The sequence below is a fragment of the Leucoraja erinacea genome, chromosome 7, assembly GCF_028641065.1.
Source record: "Leucoraja erinacea ecotype New England chromosome 7, Leri_hhj_1, whole genome shotgun sequence".
In the NCBI taxonomy this organism is placed as follows: Eukaryota; Metazoa; Chordata; class Chondrichthyes; order Rajiformes; family Rajidae; genus Leucoraja; species Leucoraja erinaceus.
In genome coordinates this window covers 19870113-19896665 of record NC_073383.1, presented here as the reverse complement: position 1 = coordinate 19896665, position 26553 = coordinate 19870113, and the positions used below count along the sequence as shown (strand labels likewise).

The 26553-nt window shown below is 41.2% G+C and overlaps 1 protein-coding gene across 2 annotated transcripts in view; it reads right to left on the bottom strand.

Moving 5' to 3' along the window:
- ccdc141 (coiled-coil domain containing 141) overlaps nt 1–25692 on the bottom strand; it is a 99975-nt gene extending 74283 nt beyond the window's left edge. For both annotated transcript variants that reach the window (XM_055637882.1, XM_055637884.1), the window contains exons 1-4: nt 25439–25692; nt 25070–25192; nt 6068–6259; nt 5114–5222 (exon numbers count right to left, since the gene is read on the bottom strand). In XM_055637882.1, the coding sequence (XP_055493857.1) occupies nt 5114–5222; nt 6068–6259; nt 25070–25192; nt 25439–25561 (547 nt within the window). In that variant the 5' untranslated portion in view covers nt 25562–25692. The remainder of the gene's footprint in view (nt 1–5113; nt 5223–6067; nt 6260–25069; nt 25193–25438) is intronic.
- Between the last annotated feature and the right edge of the window lie 861 nt (nt 25693–26553).

Genomic DNA, 26553 nt, shown 5'->3' with positions numbered 1-26553 from the left:
TGGCTCTAGAAATATTGGACGCATTAGTGATCATTTTCCAATGTTGTCCCACTTTTCTAATGTTGTCCCACTTTTCAAGAAAGGAGCGAGAGAGAAAACGGGGAATTACAAACCAGTTAGCCTGACTTTGGTGGTGGGAAAGATGCTGGAGTCAATTATTAAAGAGGTAATGGGGCATTTGGATAGCAATAAAAGGGTTAGTCCAAGTCAGCATGGATTTATGAAAGGGAAATCATGCTTGACTAATCTTCTGGAATTTTTTGAAGATGTGACAAGTAAAATGGATGAAGGGGAGCCAGTAGATGTAGTGTGTCTAGACTTTGTGTTTTTCACATTGTGTTTTTGATTTTCTGTTTTTGGACTGAATTCTGTTTTTAGTTTGTGTCTCTGTGATGTCTTTATTATTTATCTTACTCTGGTTATATGTTTATAGTCCTGTTAATCTATGTAAGGTGTCCTTGAGATGTCTGAAAGGCACCCAACAAATAAAATTTATTATTATTATTAGACTTTCAGAAAGCTTTTGATATGGTCCTGCATGGGAGACTGGTGACTAAAATTAGAGCACATGGTATTGGGGGTAGGATGTTGATGTGAATAGAAAATTGGTTGACAGACAGGTAGCAAAGAGTAGGAGTGAATAGGTCCTTTTCAGAATGGCAGGCTGTGGCGAGTGGAGTGCCGCAAGGCTCGGTGTTGGGGCCGCAACTGTTTACCATCTATATTAATTAAGTGGAAGAGGGAATTAGGAGCAACACCAGCAAGTTTGCGGATGACACAAAGCTGGGTGGCAGTGTGAACTGTGAAAAGGATGTTAGGAGGTTGTAGGGTGCCCTGGACAGGTTGAGTGAGTGGGGTGATGTGTGGCAGATGCAATATAATATAGATAAATGTGAGGTTATCCACTTTGGTGGCAAAAACAAGGGGGAAGATTATTATCTCAATCGGGTTAGGTTAGATAAGGGGGAGGTGCAGCGTCCTTGTACACAGGTCACTGAAATTTGGCTTACAGGTACAGCAGGCAGTGAAGAAAGCTAATGGAATGTTGGCCTTCATAACAAGAGGATTTTAGTATAGGAGTAGAGAGGTTCTTCTGCAGTTGTATAGGGCTCTGGTGAGACCACATCTGGAGTATTGTGTACAGTTTTGGTCTCCTAATTTGTGGAAGGACATCCTTGTGATTGAGGCAGTGCAGCAAAGGTTCACGAGATTGATCCCTGGGATGGCGGGACTGTCATATGAGGAAAGATTTAAAAGACTAGGCTTGTATTCACTGGAGTTTAGAAGGATGAGGGGGAATCTTATAGAAACATATAAAATTATAAAAGGACTGGACAAGCTAGATGCAGGAAAAATGGCCCAATGTTGGGCGAATCCAGAAACCAGGGTCCACAGTCTTAGAATAAAGGGGAGGCCATTTAAGACTGAGGTGAGAAAAAACGTTTTCACCCAGAGTTGTGGATTTGTGGAATTCCCTGGAATTGACAGTGGAGGCCAAATCATTGGATGGATTTAAGAGAGAGTTAGATAGAGCTCTAGGGGCTAGTAGAATCAAGGGATACGGGGAGAAGGCAGGCACGGGTTATTGATTGGAGACGATCAGCTATGATCACAATGAATGGCGGTGCTGGCTCGAAGGGCCGAATGGCCTCCTCCTGCACCTATTTTCTATGGCACTGGAGCTATTCACTGGAGTTTAGAAGAATGAGGGGGGACCTCATTGAAATGTACAGAATAGTGAAAGACTTGGATGGAGAGGATGTTTCCACAAGTGGGAGAGTCTAGTACAAGAGGTCATAACCTCAGAATGAATGGACGTTCTTTTAGGAAGGAGATGAGGAGGAATTTTTTTAGTCAGAGGGTGGTGAATCTGTGGAATTATTTGCCACAGAAGGCTGTGGAATCGGTCAGTGGATATATTTAAGGCAGAGATAGATAGATTCTTGATTAGTATGGGTGTCAGAGGTTACGGGAAGAAGGCAGGAGACTGGGGTTAGGAGGGAGAAATAGATCAGCCATGATTGAATGACAAAGTAAACTTGATGTGCCGAATGGCCTAATTCTACTTCTATCACTTATGATCAATTCCTAGCCCTGAATTACTTACTATTTATTTGAATGACTGGGAAGGTAACCAAGTTGCTGATAACTAAAATAGATGGAAGGGCAAGTTGTAATGTGGATATTATGACTATAGATTGAATGAGCTGCAATACCGTATGTTAGCAATTGGAATTTGTTATGGGAAAGTGTGAGGTCATGCATTTCTGTAAAAGAAATCAAAAGGCAGATTATTATCCAAATAGAAAAAAACACTGCAAAGGAGTGAATAACAAAGAGATCTAGAATGAATCACAAGAGGTTAGCAGGCAAGAATGGCAAGTAGTTCAGACTAGTGGCATATTCTCAATTGATTGCATTGAATTTGGAGATCAGAAACAGCAAAGTATTGTTATAATTTTACAGGGTGTTAGCAAGGCCACACCTGAAGAACTGCTTACTGTTCAGATTTCCTTACCTATGTAAGGATATAGGTGCATTAAGGGTATTGCAAAGGAGACTGATGAAAGAATAAAGCTAATTGCTGAGATGAAAATTAAAACAAAAAGTGCTGGAGGAACTTAATGGATCAGGCAGCATCTGGGGAGGGAATGGACAAATGACGTTTTTGGTCGGGATCCTTTTTCAGACTGAAGGAATGGGGTGGAAATTTCTAGAAAGGATGTGGCAACGCCTACAAGTGATAGGTGGATGCAGGAGAGGGGTATGATTGGCAGATGTGTGGAGTAAGTGACAAAGGCTTGAGGTGCCAAGGAGATAAAAGAGTGTTTGACAAGGGAAGAGAAGGAGGTATGAAATGTAAAGCTGGCCAAAAGGATATGGGTGGAAGTGGACAGGTGAAGGGAATAGAGGAGGATAGAAGGGAAATATAGAACTTGGGGATGGGAGATGAGAGAATGGAAGAGGGGAAAGGAGTATGGCCAGTGGAGTAGTGTGAGATGGCGGGATAAATACGTGGGCTGGGGTGAAGGTGGGGATGGGGGTAGGGAAAAGAGAGGAGGGGAGGCGATGGGGCTACTTCTTGAAACAGTAGAATTCCATGTTCATGCCATAGGGTTGTAAGTTTCCCAAGCAGAATATGAGGTGTTGTTCTTCCAGTTTGTGTGTTGCCTCGCACTGGCAATGGATGAAGACAAGGACAGAAAGGTGAGTAATAAGAATGAAGGGAAGCTAAAATGGTGAGAAACTGAGAGCTCCAGCAGGCTTTGGTGGACAATTGTTATTCGAACGCTTCACCAAGTCTACACATGGTCTCGGTCTCGCCGATGCAACGAAGGCCACATGGGGAACGCTGAATGCAACAGATGAGATTGAATGATGTGCCGTGAAGCTCCGCCTTACCGGAAAGGACTGTTGGAGTTACTGTAAGGAAGTGAGAGAGTGGGTTTAGGGACAGGTGTTGTATCACAACTAGTAGAGTGGATAAGGGAGAACCAGTGGATGTGTTATATCTGGACTTTCAGAGGGCTTTCGACAAGGTCCCACATAAGAGATTAGTATACAAACTTAAAGCACACGGTATTGGGGGTTCAGTATTGATGTGGATAGAGAACTGGCTGGCAGACAGGAAGCAAAGAGTAGGAGTAAACGGGTCCTTTTCACAATGGCAGGCAGTGACTAGTGGGGTACCGCAAGGCTCAATTCTGGGACCCCAGCTATTTACGATATATATTAATGATTTGGACGAGGGAATTGAATGCAACATCTCCAAGTTAGCGGATGACACGAAACTGGGGGGCAGTGTTAGCTGTGAGGAGGATGCTAGGAGGCTGCAAGGTGACTTGGATAGGCTGGGTGAGTGGGCAAATGCATGGCAGATGCAGTATAATGTGGATAAATGTGAGGTTATCCACTTTGGTGGCAAAAACAGGAAAGTAGACTATTATCTGAATGGTGGCCGATTAGGAAAGGGGGAGATGCAACGAGACCTGGGTGTCATGGTACACCAGTCATTAAAAGTAGGCATGCAGGTGCAGCAGGCAGTGAAGAAGGCGAATGGTATGTTAGCATTAATAGCAAAAGGATTTGCGTATAGGAGCAGGGAGGTTCTACTGCAGTTGTACAGGGTCTTGGTGAGACCACACCTGGAGTATTGCGTACAGTTTTGGTCTCCTAATCTGAGGAAATACATTCTTGCCATAGAGGGAGTACAGAGAAGGTTCACCAGACTGATTTCTGAGATGTCAGGACTTTCATATGAAGAAAGACTGGATAGACTCGGTTTGTACTCGCTAGAATTTAGAAGATTGAGGGGGGATCTTATAGAAACTTACAAAATTCTTAAGGGGTTGGACAGGCTAGATGCAGGGAGATTGTTCCCAATGTTGGGGAAGTCCAGAACAAGGGGTCACAGTTTAAGGATAAGGGGGAAATCTTTTAGGACCGAGATGAGGAAAACCTTTTTCACACAGAGAGTGGTGAATCTCTGGAATTCTCTGCCGCAGAAGGTAGTTGAGGCCAGTTCATTGGCTATATTTAAGATGGGCCCTTGTGGCTAAAGGGATCAGGGGGGATGGAGAGAAGGCAGGTACAGGATACTGAGTTGGATGATCAACCATGATCATATTGAATGGCGGTGCAGGCTCGAAGGGCCGAATGGCCTACTCCTGCACTTATTTTCTATGTTTCTATCTGGTTGCAAGGGAAAGTGCCTGGGGAGAGGGCGTTTTGGGTGGAAAGGGATGAGTGAACCAAAGAGTGGCGGAGGGAGTGGTCTCGGTGGAAAACAGAAATGGGTGGGGACTGGAAGATGTGAGCGGTGCGTGGTCAGGTTACTGAACTGTAACAATAACTTCATTTCTTGTTGCAAATGCTGCCTGATCTATTGTATAGTTTGAACAGTCTGCTCTTTAATCTCAAACTTGCAACATTTGCAATAATTTACTCCTGTTCCTAATTCTACTGCTTCCCCTAGTTGTCTCTCGCGTACAGTTAAAATAACTTGTAGAAGGGTATCACAGGGTTGCAGTTAATCTCCTCCCCACTCTCCCTACAGGTTAAGAGAGTAGAATAAAATTGTAGTAGAATAATATTTGATTCAACAACTACTTACCTTTCTTAACATGTTGATGATGATAAAGAAGTTGCTTTAATGATTCCAGGTCCTCAAGTATCTGAGCACTGTTCAGAAAATCTTCAGCTTCATCAATTTTTATAGCAAACTGAAAGGTATATGTTTTATTTGAGTAGAATCAACTTTATTTTCAAAGAAGTCATTTATCAATGTAACATTTTGTGTTACTCTATTTCTAGCAAGGGCGCCGCAAGATTGGCAGCCCCGCCAAACAGTCTGTCTGTTTCTACATCTTTTTTAAATGTTTAGTGTGTGATAAAAGGTCGTATAAATGTTTTCTGGTTTGTTTTATGTGAGGGGGAAAGGGGAAACTTTTTTTCAGTTTCTTACCTTTCCGGAGATGCGATTCTTTTCCGGATCTCCGGTCGCTCTGCAGCCTAACATTGGTGGAGCCGGCGGCCTCCTCGGACTGACTTTGAGCCCCACCGCCGGGCATGGACTTAACATCGGAGCCAATCCCTTGCCTGGGATCGAGTTGGGAATCTCCGAGTTGGGAATCTCCAACGACGCAGAGGCTCGACCAGCCCTTACTCGGGGTCCGATCGCCGGAGCTGACATCCCCCAATGCAAGAGCTGATCGCCTCGATGCGGAGGGCACAAATGCCGCCGGCTACAGGAGTCAAGATCGTCCTCGAGGCCCCCGACCACCGGAGAACAAAGAAGGGAAGAAGGGAAGAGATTTGAACTTTTTTTCCCCTTCCATCACAGTGAGGAATGTGGATGAGTCACTGTGGTGGATGTTTATGTTAAAATGGATTTAGTGTGTTCCGTTGCTTTTTATTTGTATGACTGACTTGGCAAATGAAATTTCTCATATGTTGCAAAACATACTTGGCTAATTAAGAATTATTGTGATTGTGAGCTTCAAATTTATGATCTGACTCTAAGTTTGCTTTTATAATTCGAAATCATATTTTATTACACATTACTGACCTCCAAAGCATGATCAAAGAATTCAGAAGCCAATTTTAAAAGTTTCTTGCGATTTTCAAGCAGTTGGTTGAGGGCTGTCCAGTTCTCTCCCAGAGTTTTTCCCATCTCATCATACAATTGACTCTGGTCTTTATGGGCCTCTGCTGTTTTGTCAGCTTCATGAAGCAAATCCTTAACACCTTCTTCATGGGCCTATTACAGGCAAAACAGAATAACAAATGTTTGTAATCAGTTAAAATTGAAAACAATTTCAGTGTCCTACTTTTCCAAACTAGCTTGGTTATGATTTTTGTTTCTTCCCCCCCAAACATTGCTTCTGGCTGGGATAGCTGGATCAGCCTCATTTTGTGAAAAGGCAGATATTTACTTCCTTGAGCAAATTAATTATAACGTGTCTATATACATGTTGCAGGGTTGGTATTTAGTCATTATAATCGCACCTTTATGTCTCCAGTATATGTGCCAAGGTTCTTTATCAAGGCTTTGACACAATTTGGCATGGAATTGACCAGATTCAGGCAGTTTCTTAGGATTTTTTAATCTTGATATCACAACTGAATTATGGCCTCAATGAGCATTTGTCTCGTGGTGCAGTCCTGTCCTTTTAATCTTGGTAATTGACCATAAATTCTCAGTTGGATTCAGGTCAGGTGAGTTACCAGGCTAGTCTAAGACATGTATCCACTTCTGCTGGAGAAATTGGGTCACCATCTTTGTTGTGTGGCATGGTGCAAGGTCATGCTGAAATAACCCAATTTCATCTGAAAAAGTCTTCGCCATCTCCAGCACCCCACTTCTCCGCAATACATTGATATATTGTGGTAATCGCATCATTCTATCAACTAGGTGCATCGGACCAAACAGTAGGATCGGACACAACATCAGAGCATCATCTTTTCGGGATGTTTGACAAACTGGTCAATGTGGCATTTTCTCACCAACTCTCTGACTGATCTGCAGATGTGTTGGCTACATTGGCCCTGAATTACGAAATGGTTTTCATCACTGAATATCACCTTACTCCAGGCCTTACAGCCCAATCTTTATATTTTAAGGTCACTGGTAACATATCTTCTTTTTCGCAGCAGTTAGGAGTTGTTTTGTCACAGGTCTTCTGGCTATATGACTGAAATTGTGTTGGCGCACAGTGCTTGAGCTTATTGAGACTCCCAATGCTTCCAAATCTTTCTTCGGGCCATCGCTTGGCTTTCTCGACTGCACCTGCCCATCCTCATGGGAGATAGTGATCCAGTTTCAGGCCTTAGCTTGACAGTCCTGGATACTGAAGCTTGGCTCACCCCTATCAACTTAGCGATCCCTTACTGTGACTTTGAGCAATTTTGATGCAAGGTTATGATCTTTGTTCACCTCCTTGGAGTGATATCTATTTTGAGAATTGCTTGATGAATTCTTCTCAAATGATGATAGAACAGTGGATGGATGATGCAATACTGACGCAATGCAGGTGTAAGGTCATGGTCAAGGTCATCTCAGGACCACACAAACTTCTCCACCACGACAAGGTGACAACCTTCCTCCCCGGCACCATCTGCCATATTGGTCAATGTCCACTTCCACGTATTACTTACTTGCCAGTCTTCCAACTCCTCTCTCTCTCCCCCATCTGGCTCAAATCATCACCCCTCCTCAGTCCACTGATCCCTTACTGGCCCCTGTTTCATCCCTCCCTGACTCCTCTTTATACTCAGACTCAGTAAATCAAGCCACGTCTGTGGAAAGCGAATGAGAGTTAGTAATTCTTCCCATGGTTGTAGCCTGGCCTGCTCAGTATTTCCCCACAGTTTCTAATTTATTCTAAGCGTTCCACAATCTGTATTTTTTTTTTAACTGTATTTTATCATTCAGCCACAGTAGGGGAAAGGAAAAGGAACATTTTGCAACAAGGTGGAAGGCAGAAGGAATTATGACAAAACAGAAGAGGGCGCTATTGAGACAAATATGGAAACAAGAGATTCATGAGAGATGATACAAATAGTAATAGTGGAATTGTCATTTGAAATTGTTGTATTCAATATTGAGTCTATACGGTGTAAGTTATATTACATCATTCAAGGCTTAAATTGAGCTTTGATGGAGCTGTAAAAGCAAAATAAAGGCCAAAGAAAGCGTGACAGTTATTAAGAAGCAAAATAACAGGTGACTTGCAACTTACCACCAAATTTCAGAATTCTAATATCCTTTACAAGCACTATTTCATTGAAATGCCATTAATAAAAGCATCAAAAAAAATGATTCCCTCTTCCCAGCTTTCAATTTCTTTTTGCCTGCTGATCGATGCCCCCAGGCTCTTGTAACAGTTTCCATAACAACTAGTGGCACAAAACTACAACAATATACTAGATTGATCAAATGATCTCTGCAAATGTTTACATTTGAGCAAGACTAACTAAAGCTGGGAGCCTCAGAGAGCCACGTGGTAATGGCGTGAACTAGATATCAAGAGGTCCAAAGTTCAGATTTTCAGAGGAAAAAAAATTAAAATAAATTGCCATAAAGGACAAGAATAATGTGTAATTTTCTGTTAAAGTCAAATATACTCTCCGTTGTCTCCAGTTTAACTTGTATCTAATCTTTCCCGCATTAAATAACTTCCAATTGAGCATGAAGAATGCAATTTGTCAGCCTAGTAATTTTCTCCGCCTGCAAAAAAAAGACTAAGGGTCTGTCCCACTGCGGTGTCCTAATTAGCGAGTTTAGAAAAGTTTAGGAGTGTTTGAAAAAGTGTCATGTTGAAGACCTCCTTCGACTATGTTGAAGACCACCTTCGACTATGTTGAAGACTAGCTTCGGGAAAATTGGACACCGAATAGTGGAGAGTGAAGACGACCTCCTTCGATCTCCTTCAACCTCCCTTCTACGACTACCTTTGATTACCTTCCACTACCCTCGACTACCTACGAATAACATGCCGACCTACTACCACCTACTTCGACTAAACCTACGAGTAAAAAAAATATCGATTTTTTTCCATGGCGACCTTTTTTTACTCGCGGGCATTTTTCAGCATGTTGAAAAATACGCAACGACCTAGCTGAGGCCTCGAGTACGCGGGGACTACTCTCGAGTATGAAGGAGAGTTACAAAGACCTCCTAGGACCTACTGTCGACCATGCTGCGAGTATGAGTTGAGGGCAAATTCTTTTAAACTCGTCAATTAGGTTGCCGCAGTGGGACAGCCCCTTATCTAGAACTATTCCAGGCAACATCTTGGGTAAATTTTAGTCTAGTGACTTAAATTATCATATTCACTCCGTTCAGTTTTCAATTAATTTAAGACATAGATTTATTTATGAAAGTTTTCATTGTGGCAACCACCAATAAATAAAGGAACTGTGAAACATCATCAGTTATGATTTCTCCAAATTAAAATTTATATTAAGCATAACAAAAGCTATGATTCATAAATTAAAAGCTTTGCAGTCACAAACAGACACTATTACTGTAGAATTTTGAAGTTCTCACAGTTCTTAAATTACACCAACATTCATTCAGCCCCTGGTTCTGCAAGTAACAAGGAACCTCAGCGTTACAGTGACCGAAGTTTTAAAGAATGCTGGTGTTCCAGTTCTTTGTAAATAGTTACATTTTACCAGGAACTAAACAATGAATAATTGGTATTGTCTCGGAGAAAAATAAAACTTTGCAGATCACCAAAGTGTAATTTGCAAAACCATCCATATTTCATCATCACAATCTAGAAGAAAAGATTATTGAACGACCTTGTGTAGATATGAAGAGATCTTGTGATATTCTTTGAAAGTTGATCAGGGACAGACATTGCTGAAATTTACACCCAATCACTATCTATACAATAAACAGATTAACTAGAGATCCATTCCGTGTTCGTTTCCTATGTTACAATAGCAACTATACTTAAAAATTACTTAGTTGGGTGGTAATAATTTTTCCTCTAGGATATCCTGGACCCTTGCACCAGGGAGGCATGTGGTAAGTTGTTTCCCCGATGTCAGGGTCGAGGATGTCTAAGTGTGGCTGAAAAACATTCGTAAGGGGGAGGTAGATGTGCACATTAGCATAAATGGCATAGCTAAGAAAAGTGACGAGGTCCTGCAAAGAGTTAGGCAAAATATTAAAAAGCAGGACCTCAAGGGTGTACAGTGTTCTGTGCAACAGGGAAGTGTTCATCTGAACTGTTGGGGCCAATATCCTTGTGGATATGTTTGCTAGTGCTAATCAGAAGTTCAAACTAGATTGGCAGAACCGGATCAAATGCAATAATGAGGAAGTGGGAGGCTGGAAGACGATACAGAAGTCAATAACAGCAAGTTCAGAGGACTGGATGGGCAGGGGCACGGCAGCAAACGAGGAAAGATGTTTGGATTGTAATTGAGTTTGGGTTGATTATTTCAGATTATATCAGATTATATTATTAGCTGATTTGATTGGACAGCTTTTCACTGTACCTCAGTACACATGACAATAATAAACTGAAACCTAAAGATGACATTACTGAATGAGCTTCCAGAGGTGATATGGATGGAGCTGAGATCAAAGAGAATGACCACATTGTTGGGAGTATACTATAAGGTTCCAAATAGTCAATGGGCATTAGAGGAACAAATATGCCAGGAGATTGGAGACAGCTGCAAGACTAATAGAGTTGTCATCATAGGGGATTTTAACTTTCCCAATTATAGACTGGGACTGTCATAGTGTGAAGAGCTTACATGGGTTGGAATTTGTCAAGTGTGTTCAGGAAGGTCTCCTGAGGCAAGGGAAAGAGCAAAGCTTGACTTACTCTCCAAGAATTGGGCTGGACTAATAATTGTCAGTGGGCGAGCCTTTTAGGACCAACCACCACAGTTGTATTAGCTTTCAAATAGTTATGTTACAGTGTACAAGTAATTGGTGAGGCATCGCTTAGAGTATTGTGTTCAGTTTTGGTCATCCTGGTATAGCAAAGATGCCATTAAGCTGGAAAGAGTGCAGAGATGATTTACAAGGTTGTTGCCATGACTCAAGGGTCTGAACTATTGGGAGACTAGGCCTTTATCCATCCAAGAGGCTGACAGGTGATCACATAGTGGTGTATAGAATCATGAGGAGGATAGATAGGATGAATGCACAGAGTCTTTTTCTCAGGGTAGGTGAATCAAGAAATAGAGGGCATAGATTTAAGGTGAGAGGGGAAAGATTTAGAACAGAGAACACAGTAGAGAACAGCACAGCCCTACAATGTCCAACCTGGATGACTAATCTCCTTGGTCTACACATGATCCATATCCTTCCATTCGCTGCATATCCATGTGCCAGGTAAATGCCGTTTAAATGTCCCTTTCACACCTGCCTCCATCTCCACCGCTGGGAGCACATTCCAGGAACCCACCAATCACAGTGTATTCCTCTCACCTCTCACCTTAAAGGTATGCATTCCAGCATTAGATATTTCCACTGGAAAAAAAGGTCCTGACTGTCTACCCTGTCTATGCCTCTCACAGTTTCATATACTTCAATCAGGTTTGCTCTCGACCTCCAATGTTCCAGAGAAAACAATCCAAGTTTATCCAACCTCTCCTTATTGTTAATGCCCTCTAATCCTTTCTGGTAAACGTGTTCTGCATTCTCCCCAAAGCCTCCACATCCTTCTTGTATGTTGAGGCCCGAGCGTCATATAATATTCCAAATGCAGCCCAACTAAAGTCCTATAAAACTGTAATATGACTTTACATGTTGCAACTTAACAGGAACAAACTATACTAAAAATCAATGAGTGCAAGCATACCATAAACCTTTTTTTACCATTCTATCTACCTATATTGCCATTTTCAGGGACCTATGGGCTTGGACTCCAGTATCCCTCTGTACATCAATGCTGTTGAGGGTCTTGCCATCACACCCCTGGATGTGCAGGGATTGCTGGTTGGTGGGCCGAGGGGCCTGTTTCCGCGCTGTGTCTTGGTGTGCGTGGATCGCTGGTCTGTGCGATCGCTGGTCTGTGCGAACTCAGTGGGCCGAGAGGCCTGTTTCCGCGCTGTGTCTCTCGTCTAAACAAAACTAAATTATATTTCAAATGTCACAGCATGAAAGAGAGGAATGCTTGTTGGAAGAATGTTTATTGAATTAGCCAGGAGTTGCAGACACACACTATGTATGTTCACACATTATAGGTTTTTGAAGACGTGACCAAAAAGGTCGATGAGGGCAGAGCTGTAGATGTTGTATACATGGGCTTCAACAAAGCATTCAACAAGGTTCCACATGGTAGACAACTCTGGAAGGGTAGATCGCATTTGATCCAAGAAGAGATAGCTGAATGGATAGAAAATTGGCTTCATGGAAGGAAACAGAGGGTGATGGTGGAAGGTTGCTTCTCGGACTAGAGGTCTGTGACTAGTGGTGTGCTTCAGGGTTCGGTGCAGGCCCATTACTGTTTGTCTTCTACATCAATGATTTGGATGCGAACATACATGCAAGATTAGCAAGTTTGCCGATGATACAAAAGTGGGTGGTTTCGCTGATACTAAAGATGGCTGTGAAAAATTGCAGTAGAATCTGGATCGATTGGCCAGGTGGGCTAAGGAATGGTTGATGGAATTTAATGCAGAGAAATATGAGATGTTACATTTTGGGAAGTCTAACATGGGCAGGACCGACACAGTGAATGGTAGAGCTCTGGGGATGGATCTAGGAGTACAGGTGCATGGTTCCTTGAAAGTGGAGTCGCAGGCAGGTAGGGTGGTCAAAAAGGCTTTTGGCACATTGGTCGTCATCATTCAGAGAATTGAGTATAGAAGTTGGGAGATCATGTTGCAGTTGTATAAGACGTTGGTGAGGCCACATTTAGAGTATTATGTTCCGTTCTGGGCATCATGTTGTAGGAAATATGATGTCAAGTTGGAAAGGGTAAAGAGATTTACAAGGATGTTGCCAGGACTAGAGGGTCTGAGCTATAGGGTTTGGTCGAGTAGCCTGGGACTCTATTCCTTGGAGCACAGGAGGATTAGGACAGATCTTATAGAGCTGTATAAGATCATGAGAGGAATAATCAGGTAGATGCACAGAGTCTCTTGCTCAGAGTAGGTGAATCGAAGGCCAGAGGACGTAGGTTTAAGGTGAAGTGGAACAGATTTAATAGGAATCTTAGGGGTAACCTTTTCACACAAAGGGTGGTGGCTGCATGGAACAAACTGCCAGAGGTGGTAGTTGAGGCAGACGCTATTCCAACATTTAAGAGATAGTTGGACAGGTACATGGATAGGACAGGTTTGGAGGGATATGGACCAAACACGGGCAGGCGGGACTAGTGTAGCATGTTGGATGCTATAGTGTATGACATGTTGGTCGGTGTGGGCTAGTTGGGCCGAAGGGCCTGTTTCCACACTATCACTGTGACTTTATCAACCGTATACCTTCCACTTCCATTCAACCACCCAAAGTGCAGCACGTCACACTTGCTTAGATTAAACTCCATCTGCCATTTCTGTGCCCATTTCCTGAAGCTGATCTATACTCCGCTGAGAGCTTTCATCATTGTCCGTAATTCCACCAATTTTGGAGAGGTCTATATCACTATATTTAGAGAGGTCTACAAACTTACTACATCCTCATTTATGTTCAAGCCGTCTCTACATATCACAACCGCTAGAGTTTCCAACACAGATCCCTGCGGAACTCAACTGGTCCCAGCACCTGAGTGACTTCTTTAATAGGAAACCGAGGGGCATCATTTTCCATGCAGAGACCGGTGAGTGTAAGGAATAAGTTGCCAGAAGCAGTGGCTAAGGCAGGTACAATAGCGACATTTTACAAATATTTGGACAGGTACACTGAGAGAAAAGATATAGGCGGAATTGGGCCAGGTGTGGTCAAAGGGGTATGGAGTATCTTGTTTGGCATGGACAACTTGGCCAAACGGCCTGTTTCCATGCTCTATGACTCTAGGTCCGGCAGCATCTGCATTGCTTTATTAAAAAGACACAGAAAAGACAATAACATGCAATGTAAACAGAATTGTGTGATGAATGGAAAGGTTATCGATTGAAATTAGATAGTTGGATGATTTCCACTGTTACAGAGCAGGCCTTGAGGGGGAAAATATTTATTTCTTCATTTGGTATGTCAATGTTGAAGGATCATCATGATTAACGAGAAAGAAAAATGCAGAAGAATTTTTGTATCAATTATTTCTAAGAACGGATTATTATTTTGCTGCAGGGTGGGTTAGAGACAGTTATAATTGCATATGTTAAGAGAAAACAAGTTAATACTTGAAATAGAGGAAGATAGGTTATGTGGAGAATGAGAGGAAGTGGGTAATGGATTTGATTTCATGAATGCGATAAAGCACTTTAATTAACTGGGAGTGAAATGGGCATTACCATTACATGATCTGAAAAGTTCTATTCTTGCTTCAAATGACAGAAAATATTTTTTACGTTACTTTTTGTTCTTTAGTTAAAGGGTGGTGAATCTGTGGAATTCTTTGCCACAGAAGGTTGTGGAGGCCGTCAGTGGATATTTTTTAAGGCAGAGATAGATATATTCTTGATTAGTACAGTTGTCAGAGGTTATGGATAGAAGGCAGGAGAATGTGGTTAGGAGGGAGAGATAGATCAGCCAAGATTGAATGGCGGAGTAGACTTGATGGGCTGAATGTAGCGTTGTTACAAATTCCTGCCATCAGTGGCGCTCTAGACCTGTCTGTGCGTGCAACTCGAGAGGCTGTGGGGGGGGGAGTTAGTAAAATGCAGGTTTTTATTGGTTGTCAGGGAGGGGTTTCCTCGTAAAACAAGCTTATGAGGAAATTTCGGCTGTCAACTCGTTCGCGATTTAAAAAAAAACAAAAAACGTTGCTTAACTTTCATGCCTACTATGTTCTGGTGTGCTAAAGCCACGCAAGAATTGCATTGTCCTATCAGGGACACATGACAATAAAACTCTCTTGAACTCTCTCTCTTAACTATTGAATGGCTGGATGAAAATCGGGACAACTCACAATGCCTTCAAAATCACAGATTGCAAGTTTGGACAAAGCAAAAGGTATGTACTGTAGGACGTTTATTTAACATCTTATCTAGTTTTTGGTGTAATTTCATTTTAATCTGATTATACGAAATATGTTATTTAGGCTTCGATGTCGGCCATGTCCTGCTTGCCAGCTGTGAGTATGAGAAAAATTATGGCAGGTGCCACAATCCAATCTCTGTATCATAATCCACAAACATCCACTCTCAAGATAATCAAATTCATTATTTTTTCACAATCATGTCATAAGAACATCTAAATTATCTATATGTTGTGTTAATGTTCACATTAACTCTCAAGATAATCAAATTCATTATTTTTTGCACAATCATGCCATAAGAACATCTAAATTATCTATATTTTGTGTAACTGTCTATCCATGATCGATATTTTCATACTAAATATCTGACTAAAAACTTCCACAGTACATAGTTTTTAGTCAGATATTTAGTATGAAAATATTGATCATGGATAGACAGTTACACAAAATATAGATAATTTAGATGTTCTTATGGCATGATTGTGCAAAAAATAATGATTTTGATTATCTTGAGAGTGGATGTTTGTGGAATTTGAACACATGTCTGTGTAAAACGGCCCTTGCCTGCTGCAGTGTTATAAACCAATAGTAAAATTTATGGGAATTAAACATTCAATTCCTTCGATTTGGCATAGAAATTCATGACAAAGTGAGATTTAAAAATCATGTTATATTGTGAATTCTTGTGTGAATGGGATCAATTTGTTGTTTGGATACTTCGGCTCTTTAAAACATTATTTTTAGCCTTTTCTTCAGAATGGGATAAATGTTTAGATCTAGTAATTGAATTTGGATGAATTTAATTCATTTGATGACACTGATTAATATGCTTTTTTGTTGGGTATTTACTATTTATTTTAACGTTACAATAATATTAAAGTTCTGATCTTGAGAATGTCACATTTTTGAATTTTCAAGGCTGGGTGTTCATTACTATTTCCATCACAACGGTTAATTTAGTAATTGGCTACTTAATTAGATAATTAACTAATTTTTTACTTTCATTTCAGGTCATCCAAGTAAGATTTATCATATTTGTTTCCAAATGCGTCAATCTATAATAACTGAAAATTTCATTCAGTTCTCTTAATTTTTAAGGAAGTTATGGGCTTATGCCAATTGCCTGCCATCGATCATGTCTTTTGAGTTAAGTTAATGGAAAAGCAATAGGGAACAAGATGCTAATTTCCGAGTATGAAAATGGCCATAACTTTTTTAATAATAAAGATATGAAAGTGAATTAAGTACCAAATTAAAGTTCTTTTTATGCTTTATCTGATAGGATAAATTACAGGCTTGATTTTAAAATCTCAAAAATTTATGTAACATCCCTACTGAATGGCCTAATTATACTCCTATCCCTGATGATCTTATTACAAAAGGCCACAGTGAAAGAGAAAGCCAACATTCTGCTGTCCTCTGGCATCATTTGCAGTATTTAATCTTCATTACAAAATTAGAAGTCTGAAATTACTCCATGATAGAGTATAAATATTTAAGTTTTAGTATTCATGCCTTGTCTGCAGTTAATGAGATTCATTATCTGATTTGAAATATATCAAATTAAAATCTTTCTATATAGTTAAAGAGGAATGTCTTGCATCCATCCATTGATATCAGCAGTAGTGAAACGTAGGTTACTATTAAAAGCCATTGTTGTTTCTTTATTGTATTGTATTGTATTGTATTCAAATTTATTGTCATTGTCTCAATTTGAGACAACGAAATGAATTTCCCTTACAGGCAGTATCATTAAAAAAATCACAAAGAAATAATAAAAATAAATAATAAATAAATAATAAAACATATTAAAAATAAAATTGAAATTGAATTAAAATTTTTAAAAAAGCACAAACACAGAAAGTCCACGACACAACATAACATATATGGCACCAAGGTGAGGAAGGCACCATAGTCCAGCCAGCCTCCCCTCCGTGTTCATCCGTGGACGGGGCCTTCCGAGCACCCGCAGTCGCCGCCCCGGGTGGCCCGATGTTCAGGCCCTCACGCCGGGCTGGTGGAATGCCGACGCCGAACCCCGACGGTGAGCATCTTCCTCCTCAGCGGCCCGGACCTCCCGATCAGCCATCTCCCGCTGCCGGAGTCTGCAGCTCCTGAGTCCGCAGGCCGAGCCGGGCAGAGTCACAGGACCCCGCGTTGTTGATCAGCGCCGCCCGCGTTGGGAGCTCCGCAAACCGCAGCTCCATGATGTTGGTGCAGCAGGTCCAGCACTCCGGGCTCCAGACGGCAACCCACGGTAAGGCATCGCCAGCCCCGCGATGTTCCAGCGCTGTCCCGCCGCTGCTGGAGCTCCGGTCGATCCCGGCAGGAAAGGCCGCGCCAATCCAGGTAGGTAGGCCGCTGTGGGGGGAAGGGGGGGGCGAGGACGCGACTCGAATAATAGTCGCGTCCTCACCAGGAAGCGGCTGAAGTACGGTATCCCCCGCACCGTGCCCTCTTCCCCCACATAAAAACACCAAAAAAACACAAAAAAATACACTTTTACATAACTAAATAAACAAAAAAACAAAAAGATACCGGGCTGTAGGTGGAGGCTGCTGGCACCAGCGCCACCGGAAGTACAATACTTTAGCCAGAAATATTGATCCCACGTGTGGAATCATTTTTAAAGCTTCTCTTTCAAACTATTTTTCGTTCATTTGACCAACTAAAAAGAGAAATCAAATATCAGCAAATCTGCAAACTTTGATTGTTTTGCTGTTTGCTGCAATAGAGGCAATTTCAACATAAAATGTTGATAGTGTTTTTGCTTAGCTTCCATCTGCCTACAGTTTATTAGCTGACACTGTAGTGCAAAGTGTAAGAAGTGAACTGGAGCCTTCAGCTATATTTCATATCACTGCATTCTATTTCCTGTCAAAAAAGTTAATTAAGCACATAAAATCACAAAATGGTGCAACTTAATTTCAAATTAAATTTTAGTTTAGAGATACAGTGCGGAAACAGGCCCTTCAGTCCGCACCGCCCCCTGCACATTAACACTACCCTACACAAAACAAGGGACAATTTTACATTTATACTAAGCCATTTAACTTGTATGTTTTGAGTGCCGGAGGAAACCGAAGACCTCGGAGAAAACCCATGCAGTTACGGGGGACAAACAGCACCCCTAGTAAGGATCAAATCCGGGTCACTGGCGCCGGAAGGCAGTAGCTCTACCGCTCTGCCACCACGCCACCGTGCCGCCCTTTATACATTTATTGATAAACAAAAATCACTGTATAATTTTCATGTCCAAAGACTAATTTCTGACTGAAGATATTCATCAAGGTTATTTTTAAACACTTGCCTCATTGTTGCTTTACATCAAAATAGAAAAAAAATTAATATATACTTTTGTAATATCGCTTGTTTCAGTTTCATTCATTAGTAGCTTAAGATCTGGTATCTGAAAAATGTGAGAATGATTAATAAAAGGAAGATAAAATAACTGATCTGATTTGAAGATAGTCCTTTAGTGACAGCTTTTGATAACGAGTGAAACATGTACTGGAGAAAACTGAATTTACTGTGAATTATGGGGAGTGAAAGAAAAAATACTGCTGTGGTATGGATCATTTTTGCAATTTGGCCAATTATTGAAACTTGTCAGAGCCACAAATGCAGGAAAGATTTCCCCTCCATACTCCCAATAGTCGGTGGCAGTATTTATCTACCAAGCAGCTATTATGCATCAACGTGAATGTTGTCTTAAACAATACAGATCATATGCCAAACAAGGAGATTTTTTTTTTTGAAAGATTGCCATTCAATTATGGATCTTCTGACCAATTTTCAAAATTAAAATGTTCTGGGATTAAATGGTGCTAAATGATTATCTTTCTGAAGCAATGTTTATTGGTCCAACTGGAGAAGGAGCTACACTGGAACTCTTTTTGGGAAATGAGGGTGGACAAATGGCTGTGCCAGTCGGGGGGCACTTTGGGACCAGTGACCAAAATTCTATTACTTTCAAGATAATTATAGAAAAATATCGGACATATAGTTTAAATTCTAAATTGAGGTAAGACTAATTTTGATAGCATTAGCCAGAATGTTGCAAATGCTGATTGGGAGAGGCATATAGCAGGTAAAAGGATTCCCGGAGAGTGGCAGGCTTTTAAAAGTGAGATGGGGTGAGTTCAGGGTGAACATGGTCTGGTTAGAGTGAAGGGCCAGGCAAATAAGATTAGTGAACTCTGGATGATGAGGGATATTGAGGCGCTGGTCATGAAAAAGAAGGGAGGCATGTCTTAACAATGGGAACATGGGATCAAGTGAGTATAGGGGTTGTAGAAGTGTACTAAGGGAGGAACTTAGGGGGGCAAAAAGGAGATAAGAGATACTCATCGCAGATAAGGTAAAGGGGAATCTGTAGAACACAGATCAATCAATTACAAAGTTTTAGATGAACCACAAAGCTTTTATTAAAACCTATGCAGAGAGAATAATACATACTGCTGCATTTGTTGTATCATCTTGCGGACTGCCGAGCTCAGGGATGTACAGGGTTATTGTCAGTAACTGCATTCCTTACTCAAATCCCGGACTGGATTACATGGTGGAGTGTGTATCATGCATAATATATATGGTGAATGTTATATTGACAGAGATTAATATGGTTGATCTACAAAATTATAAAAGATTCTATGCATATTAATAACAAAATGTAATAGGAAGAGAATAGTCCCCTTAGACTGGATAGACTCGGCTTGTACACGCTAGAATTTAGAAGATTGAGGGGGATCTTATAGAAACTTACAAAATTCTTAAAGGGTTGGACAGGCTAGATGCAGGAAGGTTATTCCCGATGTTGGGGAAGTCCAGAACAAGGGGTCACAGTTTAAGGATAAGAGGGAAGTCTTTTAGGACCGAAATGGGAAAATCATTTTTTACACAGAGAGTGGTGAATCTGTGGAATTCTCTGCCATAGAAGGTAGTTGAGGCCAGTTCATTGGCTATATTTAAGAGGGAGTTAGATGTGGCCCTTGTGGCTAAAGGGATCAGGGGGTATGGAGAGAAGGTAGGTACGGGATACTGAGTTGGATTATCAGCCATGATCATATTGAATGGCGGTGCACCGCTCGAAGGGCCGAATGGCCTACTCCTGCACCTATTTTCTATGTTTCTATGTTAAAGATTACTCCACAGTGGAGCTACAGGAGATAATCAAGGTCTTAAATTAATATGTTTCATCTCTATTTACTGTGGAGAAGGGCATGGTAATTAGTGAGTTTAGGAACAGAACAGTGATTTCCTGTAGCATTTCGACATTACTAAGGAGGAAGTGTGGGTGGGTCTTGTAATGAATAAAGGTGGATAAATCCCCAGGGCTTGACCAGGTGTATCTGAGGATGTTGTTGAAACAGTGGAGGAGATTGGAGGGATCCTAGCAGATATATTTGTTTCTCTGTTAGCCACTGGTAAGGTTCAAGAAGACTGGAGAATGGCTAATGTTTAAGAATAGCAGCCGGGATAAGCCAAGAAACTACAGGCCAGTGACCTTTACATCAGTGGTGGGAATGTTACTGGAAGAAATTCTGATAAGCAGGATGTATTTGCATTTGCAAAGACAGAGGTTGTTTAAGGAGCATCAGCATGATTTTGTTTGTGAGAGATCATGTCCCACAAATTTGGTTGAGTTTATTGAGGAGATGACTGGGAGAATTGATGAAGACAGGACAGTGAACTTAGACTATATGGATTTTAGCAAGCTGTTTAATAAGGTTCTGCATGGTGGGCTGATCCAGAACACATGGGGTCCAAGATGAAAGAACAAATGCCACATGATTCCACCTATTACTTGCCAGGCTTTATCCTGTCCCACCCTCCCACTACAATCAGCCTAAAGAGTCCCGACCTGAAACATCACCAATCCATGTTCTCCAGAAATGTTGCCTGACCCACTGAGTTACTCCATCACTTTGTGTTTTTTTTTTGTTGTAAACTGGCATCTGCAGTTCCTTGTCTCAACATGTACAAAATGATGTAATGCTGTGAAATTGCAGTCAAGGCCAAACATATCTCATATTTAGGAGACATAAGGAAATACAGGTGCTGAAATCTTGAACAGAAACAAAGTGCTGCAGGAATTCAGCAGGACAGGCAGCATCTGTGAAGAGAATGGACAGGCAACGCTTGGATTAGGACTCTTCATTTCTTGATAAAGTGCTACGTAAATCTTATGTTCACATAGTACTTTAACACAGCTCCATTTCCCTCCTTGCCCAACACCCACTTTGCTTCGCAAAACGTTATCAAGACATTATCAAACAAATGTTTACACATACCCATAAACCAAAAGCTTTGTTCGAGACATAGAAACATAGAAACATAGAAAATAGGTGCAGGAGTAGGCCATTCGGCCCTTCGAGCCTGCACTGCCATTCAATATGATCATGGCTGATCATCCAACTCAGTATCCTGTTCCTGCCTTTTCTCCATACCCCCTGATCTCTTTAGCCACAAGGGCCACATCTAACTCCCTCTTAAATACAGCCAATGAATTGGCCTCAACTACATTCTGTGGCAGAGAATTCCACAGATTCACTACTCTCTGTGTAAAAAATGATTTTTCTCATCTCAGTCCTAAAAGACTTTCCCCCTCATCCTTAAACTGTGACCCCTTGTTCTGGACGTCCCCAACATCGGGAATAATCTTCCTGCATCTAGCCTGTCCAACCCTTTAAGAATTTTGTAAGATTCTATAAGATCCCCCCTCAATCTTCTAAATTCTAGCGAGTACAAGCCTAGTCTATCCAGTCTTTCTCCATCCCAGGAATCAGTCTGGTGAACCTTCTCTGTACTCCCTCTATGGCAAGAATATCTTTCCTCAGATTAGGAGACCAAAACTGCACGCAATATTCCAGGTGTGGTCTCACCAAGACCCTGCACAACTGCAGTAGAACCTCCCTGCTCTTATACTCAAATCCTTTTGCTATGAATGCTAACATACTATTCGCTTTCTTCACTGCCTGCTGTACCTGCATGCCTACTTTCAATGACTGGTGCACCATGACACCCAGGTCTCGTTGCATCTCCCCTTTCCGTAATCGGCCACCATTCAAATAATATGTTTCGGGGCATACGAATGAGGAGGAGAATTAATGAAGGGGAAAAGTTTAAAAAGGGGAATTCCAGTACTAAGGGTCAAGACAGCGGAATGAATGATGGTAACTGATGCACAGGAACCTCTGGAAAACGTACCATTTGATTTTTTCATTACTTGTATTACCTGCGGGTTGAACTGCGGCATTTAGTGAACCATTACATCAAGATGCCTCTGCACAGTAAAGCTGAGTAGCTGCTCACCATTCAAAATATTTGATATTTATTTTTTCATCATAAAATAAATAACTTCACAATTTCCCACATTATATCCCATTCGCCACTTATTTGCCCACAACTTTAACCTGCCAATGTTTATTTATAAACCCTTTAAATCCTTCTCACAGCTCATACCCAACCCTTAAACATTACACTCTGTAATTTCATCCAAATCATCAATACATATTGTAAATGGCTGAGAGCCCAGTGGTGATTGGTGCAACAGTGTGCCAATCTGAAAAAAACTATTTATTCTATTTCTGGCATTCAATCAATACCCCTACTCTGCTAATATATCTCCCCTAAGCCATAAGCACTTATTTTGTGTAACAAACCTTTTGCGTAGCATATTGCCAATAGCTTTTTGAAATGGAGACAATCTATGTTAATGTTAAAACAATCTGAATTTACATAGGGTTAATCTTCCTCTCTAATAGTAGAAAGGTCAGTGTGGGAATGGGAACGAGAATTAAGGTGTTTAGCAACCGGGAGATCAGGTAGGTTCAGGCAGACTGAGCGAAGGTGTTCAGCCAAACGATCGCCTCGCCTACATTTGGTCTCGCCGATGTAGAAGAATCCACATCTTGAACAACGGATACAGTAGATGAGGTTGGAGAAGGTGCAAGTGAACCTCTGCCAAACCGGAATGGATTGTCGGGGTCCCTGGACAGAGTCAAGGGAGGAGGTCTAGGGTCAGGTGTTGCATACCTTGCAGTTGCAGGGGAAGATAACTGGGCAGGGGGGTGCCTTGGGTGGGAAGGAATGAGTTAACCAGGAAGATGTGGAGGGAACGGTCTCTGCAGAAGGCGGAAAGGGGTGGAGATGGGAAGATGTGACTAGTGTTGCATCCCGTTGGAGGTGGCTAAATGTCAGAGGATTATGCGTTTTATGCAACAGCTGATGGGGTGAAAGGTAAGGATCAGGGGGACTGGGGGAGGGGGAGCAAGGGCAGAGCTGCAGGGGGTACCGAGGAGGCACGAGTGAGGGCCTCATCTATGATGGGCGAGGGGAACCCCGTTCTCTAAAGAATGAGGACTTCTGGGATGTCCTGGTATGGAACACTTCATCTTGGGCAGAGATGCGGCATGGGTGGAGGAATTGGGAGTAGGGGATAGAATCTTTGCAGGAAGCAGGGTCGGAAGAAGTGTGGTCAAGATAGTTGTGGGAGTCAGCAGTCGATAGTCTATCTCCTCTGATGGAGACTGTGAGATCAAGAAAGGGGAGGGAGGTGTCGGAGATGGTCCAAGTGAATTTTTTGAGTGCACAGATGGAAATTGGTGGTGACGTTGATGAAGTGACACGCCTCATTGTTTCAAGTAAAAATGAATTAAATTTAGCGCTAATTTTTAGAAATTTAATATGTCCGACTTCAATCTATATTAGTTTCAAGGAACACACAGAATCAGAGTTATACAGCGTGAAAACTTCAGCCAACTTGCCCACGCCACGCAACATGTCCCATCTAAACTAGTCCTACCTACCTGTGTATGGTTTTGACCCGAAACGTTGCCTCTTTCCGTCATTCCATAGATGCTGCCTCACCCGCTGAGTTTCTCCAGCATTTTTGTCTACCTACCTACCTGCATTTGGCCAATATCCCTCTTTACCTACTTACCCAGGTATCTCCCCAAAATTTTCTTAAATGCTGTGATGGTACCTGCTTCAACCACCTCCTTCGGCAGCTTGTTCCATACAACTACCACACTTTGTGTAAAAAATGTTGTCCCTCAGGTTCGTATGAAATCATTCCCCCCTCACCTTAATCCTATGTCCTCTTGTTCATCATTCCCCTACTCTGGGTAGAAAACTATGTACATTTACTCTATCTATTCCTTTCATGATCTAGTACATCTCCATAACATCATTTCCCATCCTCCTGCCCTCCAAGGAATAAAGTCCTAGCCTGCTGAACCTCTCCCTATAGTTCAGGCCCTCAGGTCCTGGCAATATCCTCGTAAATCTTTTCTGAACCCCGTCTAGCTTAACAGCATCTTTCGTATAACAGGTGACCAAAACTGAACGCAATCCACTAAATGTGACTTCACCAATGTATTGTACATCCGTAACACAACCTCCCAACTTCTAAACTTAAAACCCAACCTCTTCTCATCTCAACTATTCATGAAACTATAGTGAGCAATCGGGCTCTGAAAAAGACCAAATCTTTAATTCACCACAATTCGGTGGAAGTTTTGTTGTCAAATGGCAAAAAATATCTTTGTCTATCCTTTACTCAGCCAACTATATCAGGGGGGGATGAGACCAGGGATGGGGAAACCTTGCAAAGAACACAATAGCCGATGTGATCAATGTCGATGTAATGCTCTCTTACTAACCTTACGATTTCCAGCTGAACTCAATTCTGGTAGAACTACTCTGATCCTAGCCTCCAGATTTTCACTTCCCTTATCCGTCTTTGCAACAGAAAAGTAATTGAAGAAACACTGGTGCAGCCTATTCCATGAGTTTTTGTTTTCTCTGATTCAATTGCATGAGCGTGTATTTTTGCCTCAACAATTCATACAGATTTGGCTTTAAAGTGAACATTGTATGGAACACACAGTACACCGGCTAACCTTGCAATTTGTGTGATATGAATCCTGCCAATCTGAGCATGCTGCATTCCTTACCTTTAGTTTAACCAGAAGTATTTCATGTTCGTTGAGTAATTTCTTGGTTTCATCCAGATTACTGCCAATTTCAAGTAGATTTGGTTTTGATTCAACAAGCTGAAGTTCCACACATGTTCCAGACTAAAATACAAAGATTAATTATTTGACTAGAAATCAGGATTATACCTTAAATTGTTAGTTTGCATATAATCAGACTGCAATTCACATTTGTGCAACGCTTAAGATTAAAACTTTGAGAAGGTAATTTAATATAAAAGCATTGCAGAATTTTATGTGAGTAGCCAGTTAAATTTAACAAAGATCAAGTCCCTATATCAAAGTACAATAGCAGTGCAACAAAGTTAACTTTAGAAAGAGAAAACTTGCCTTTAGTATAGCTACTACAATTCTTGAGTCTCCTGTTTGGACAGCTACTGTACTAACAGTCGTTGCTGAAGGTCGACCTCCAGAATCAGTTTCACTGGACATATCTGCAACTTCACAATTCATACAGCAGGCAGATTCATCCCACTAAAATAATGTTTCAAGTAAATAACAACAGTAGGCTGCCAAGAAACATTTAAACAATAGAGTTAGTTGTATGCCCATTACTGTATATGCATTCAGGAAAGAACTCCACCAATACTGGTTACGTTTCCACAGCAGAAAAGAGCTAGTTTAAAAATAGATTAAGGCAGCATGTGTTGTATCACTGCTTTAGGAAATTGACACACCCCTACTTTGACAGCAATAATCAGCCAGCTCCGTTCCTTTATCAACAGAGAAACATTGAATGTGATCCTCACAAAATATTATGACCTTGGAAGACCAAATGGAAACAACAGCAATTTGAAGATGTTTATTTTGTTCAGTTAAGAGCTGTAAACATAAAGTTGCTCCAGTAAATTATTTCAGATGTTTGTGAAATCAGAAGTCTTGACATTGTTGTTGTCAAGTTTTATTTCTGAGCTGATAATTAATGTATGGGTGTTCAAACGGGTGTTGATGTAGAATATTATGCAAGTCACTATAACACGCGATCGAAAGTCCCGTTCTGAGAAAATACAAGGCAATACTAGAATAGACTGAAATCCAAATGCAATGTTACAGTTTACATCTCATATGGTTACATTGTCATTAGTTTTGTCCAAGTGGCAACTTTATTTTGCAAATAAGCAGAATGCAACTGTTCTAACTAGAATTACATCTAACTTTCCGGGTAAATTTGGTTTCTGGAATTGGTTACAAGTAAATATTGAAATTGTTTTTAAAGGTTAAAAAACCCCATAGGTTTGGCCTTACTTTTTCCCGTTTCATTTACTGAATCAAGAAAAATGTGAATTTGTAAATCACAAGTTAACTGAGCACAAAATTACAAAAAAACACAATGGCAGAATTTAACCTTATTATAATTAAATTACAATTTTAGTTAGATTGTAAAAAAGTTAATGTAGGAAATTAAAATTCACAGCTATCAAGTAGTAAGTAATGTTCAGAAATTG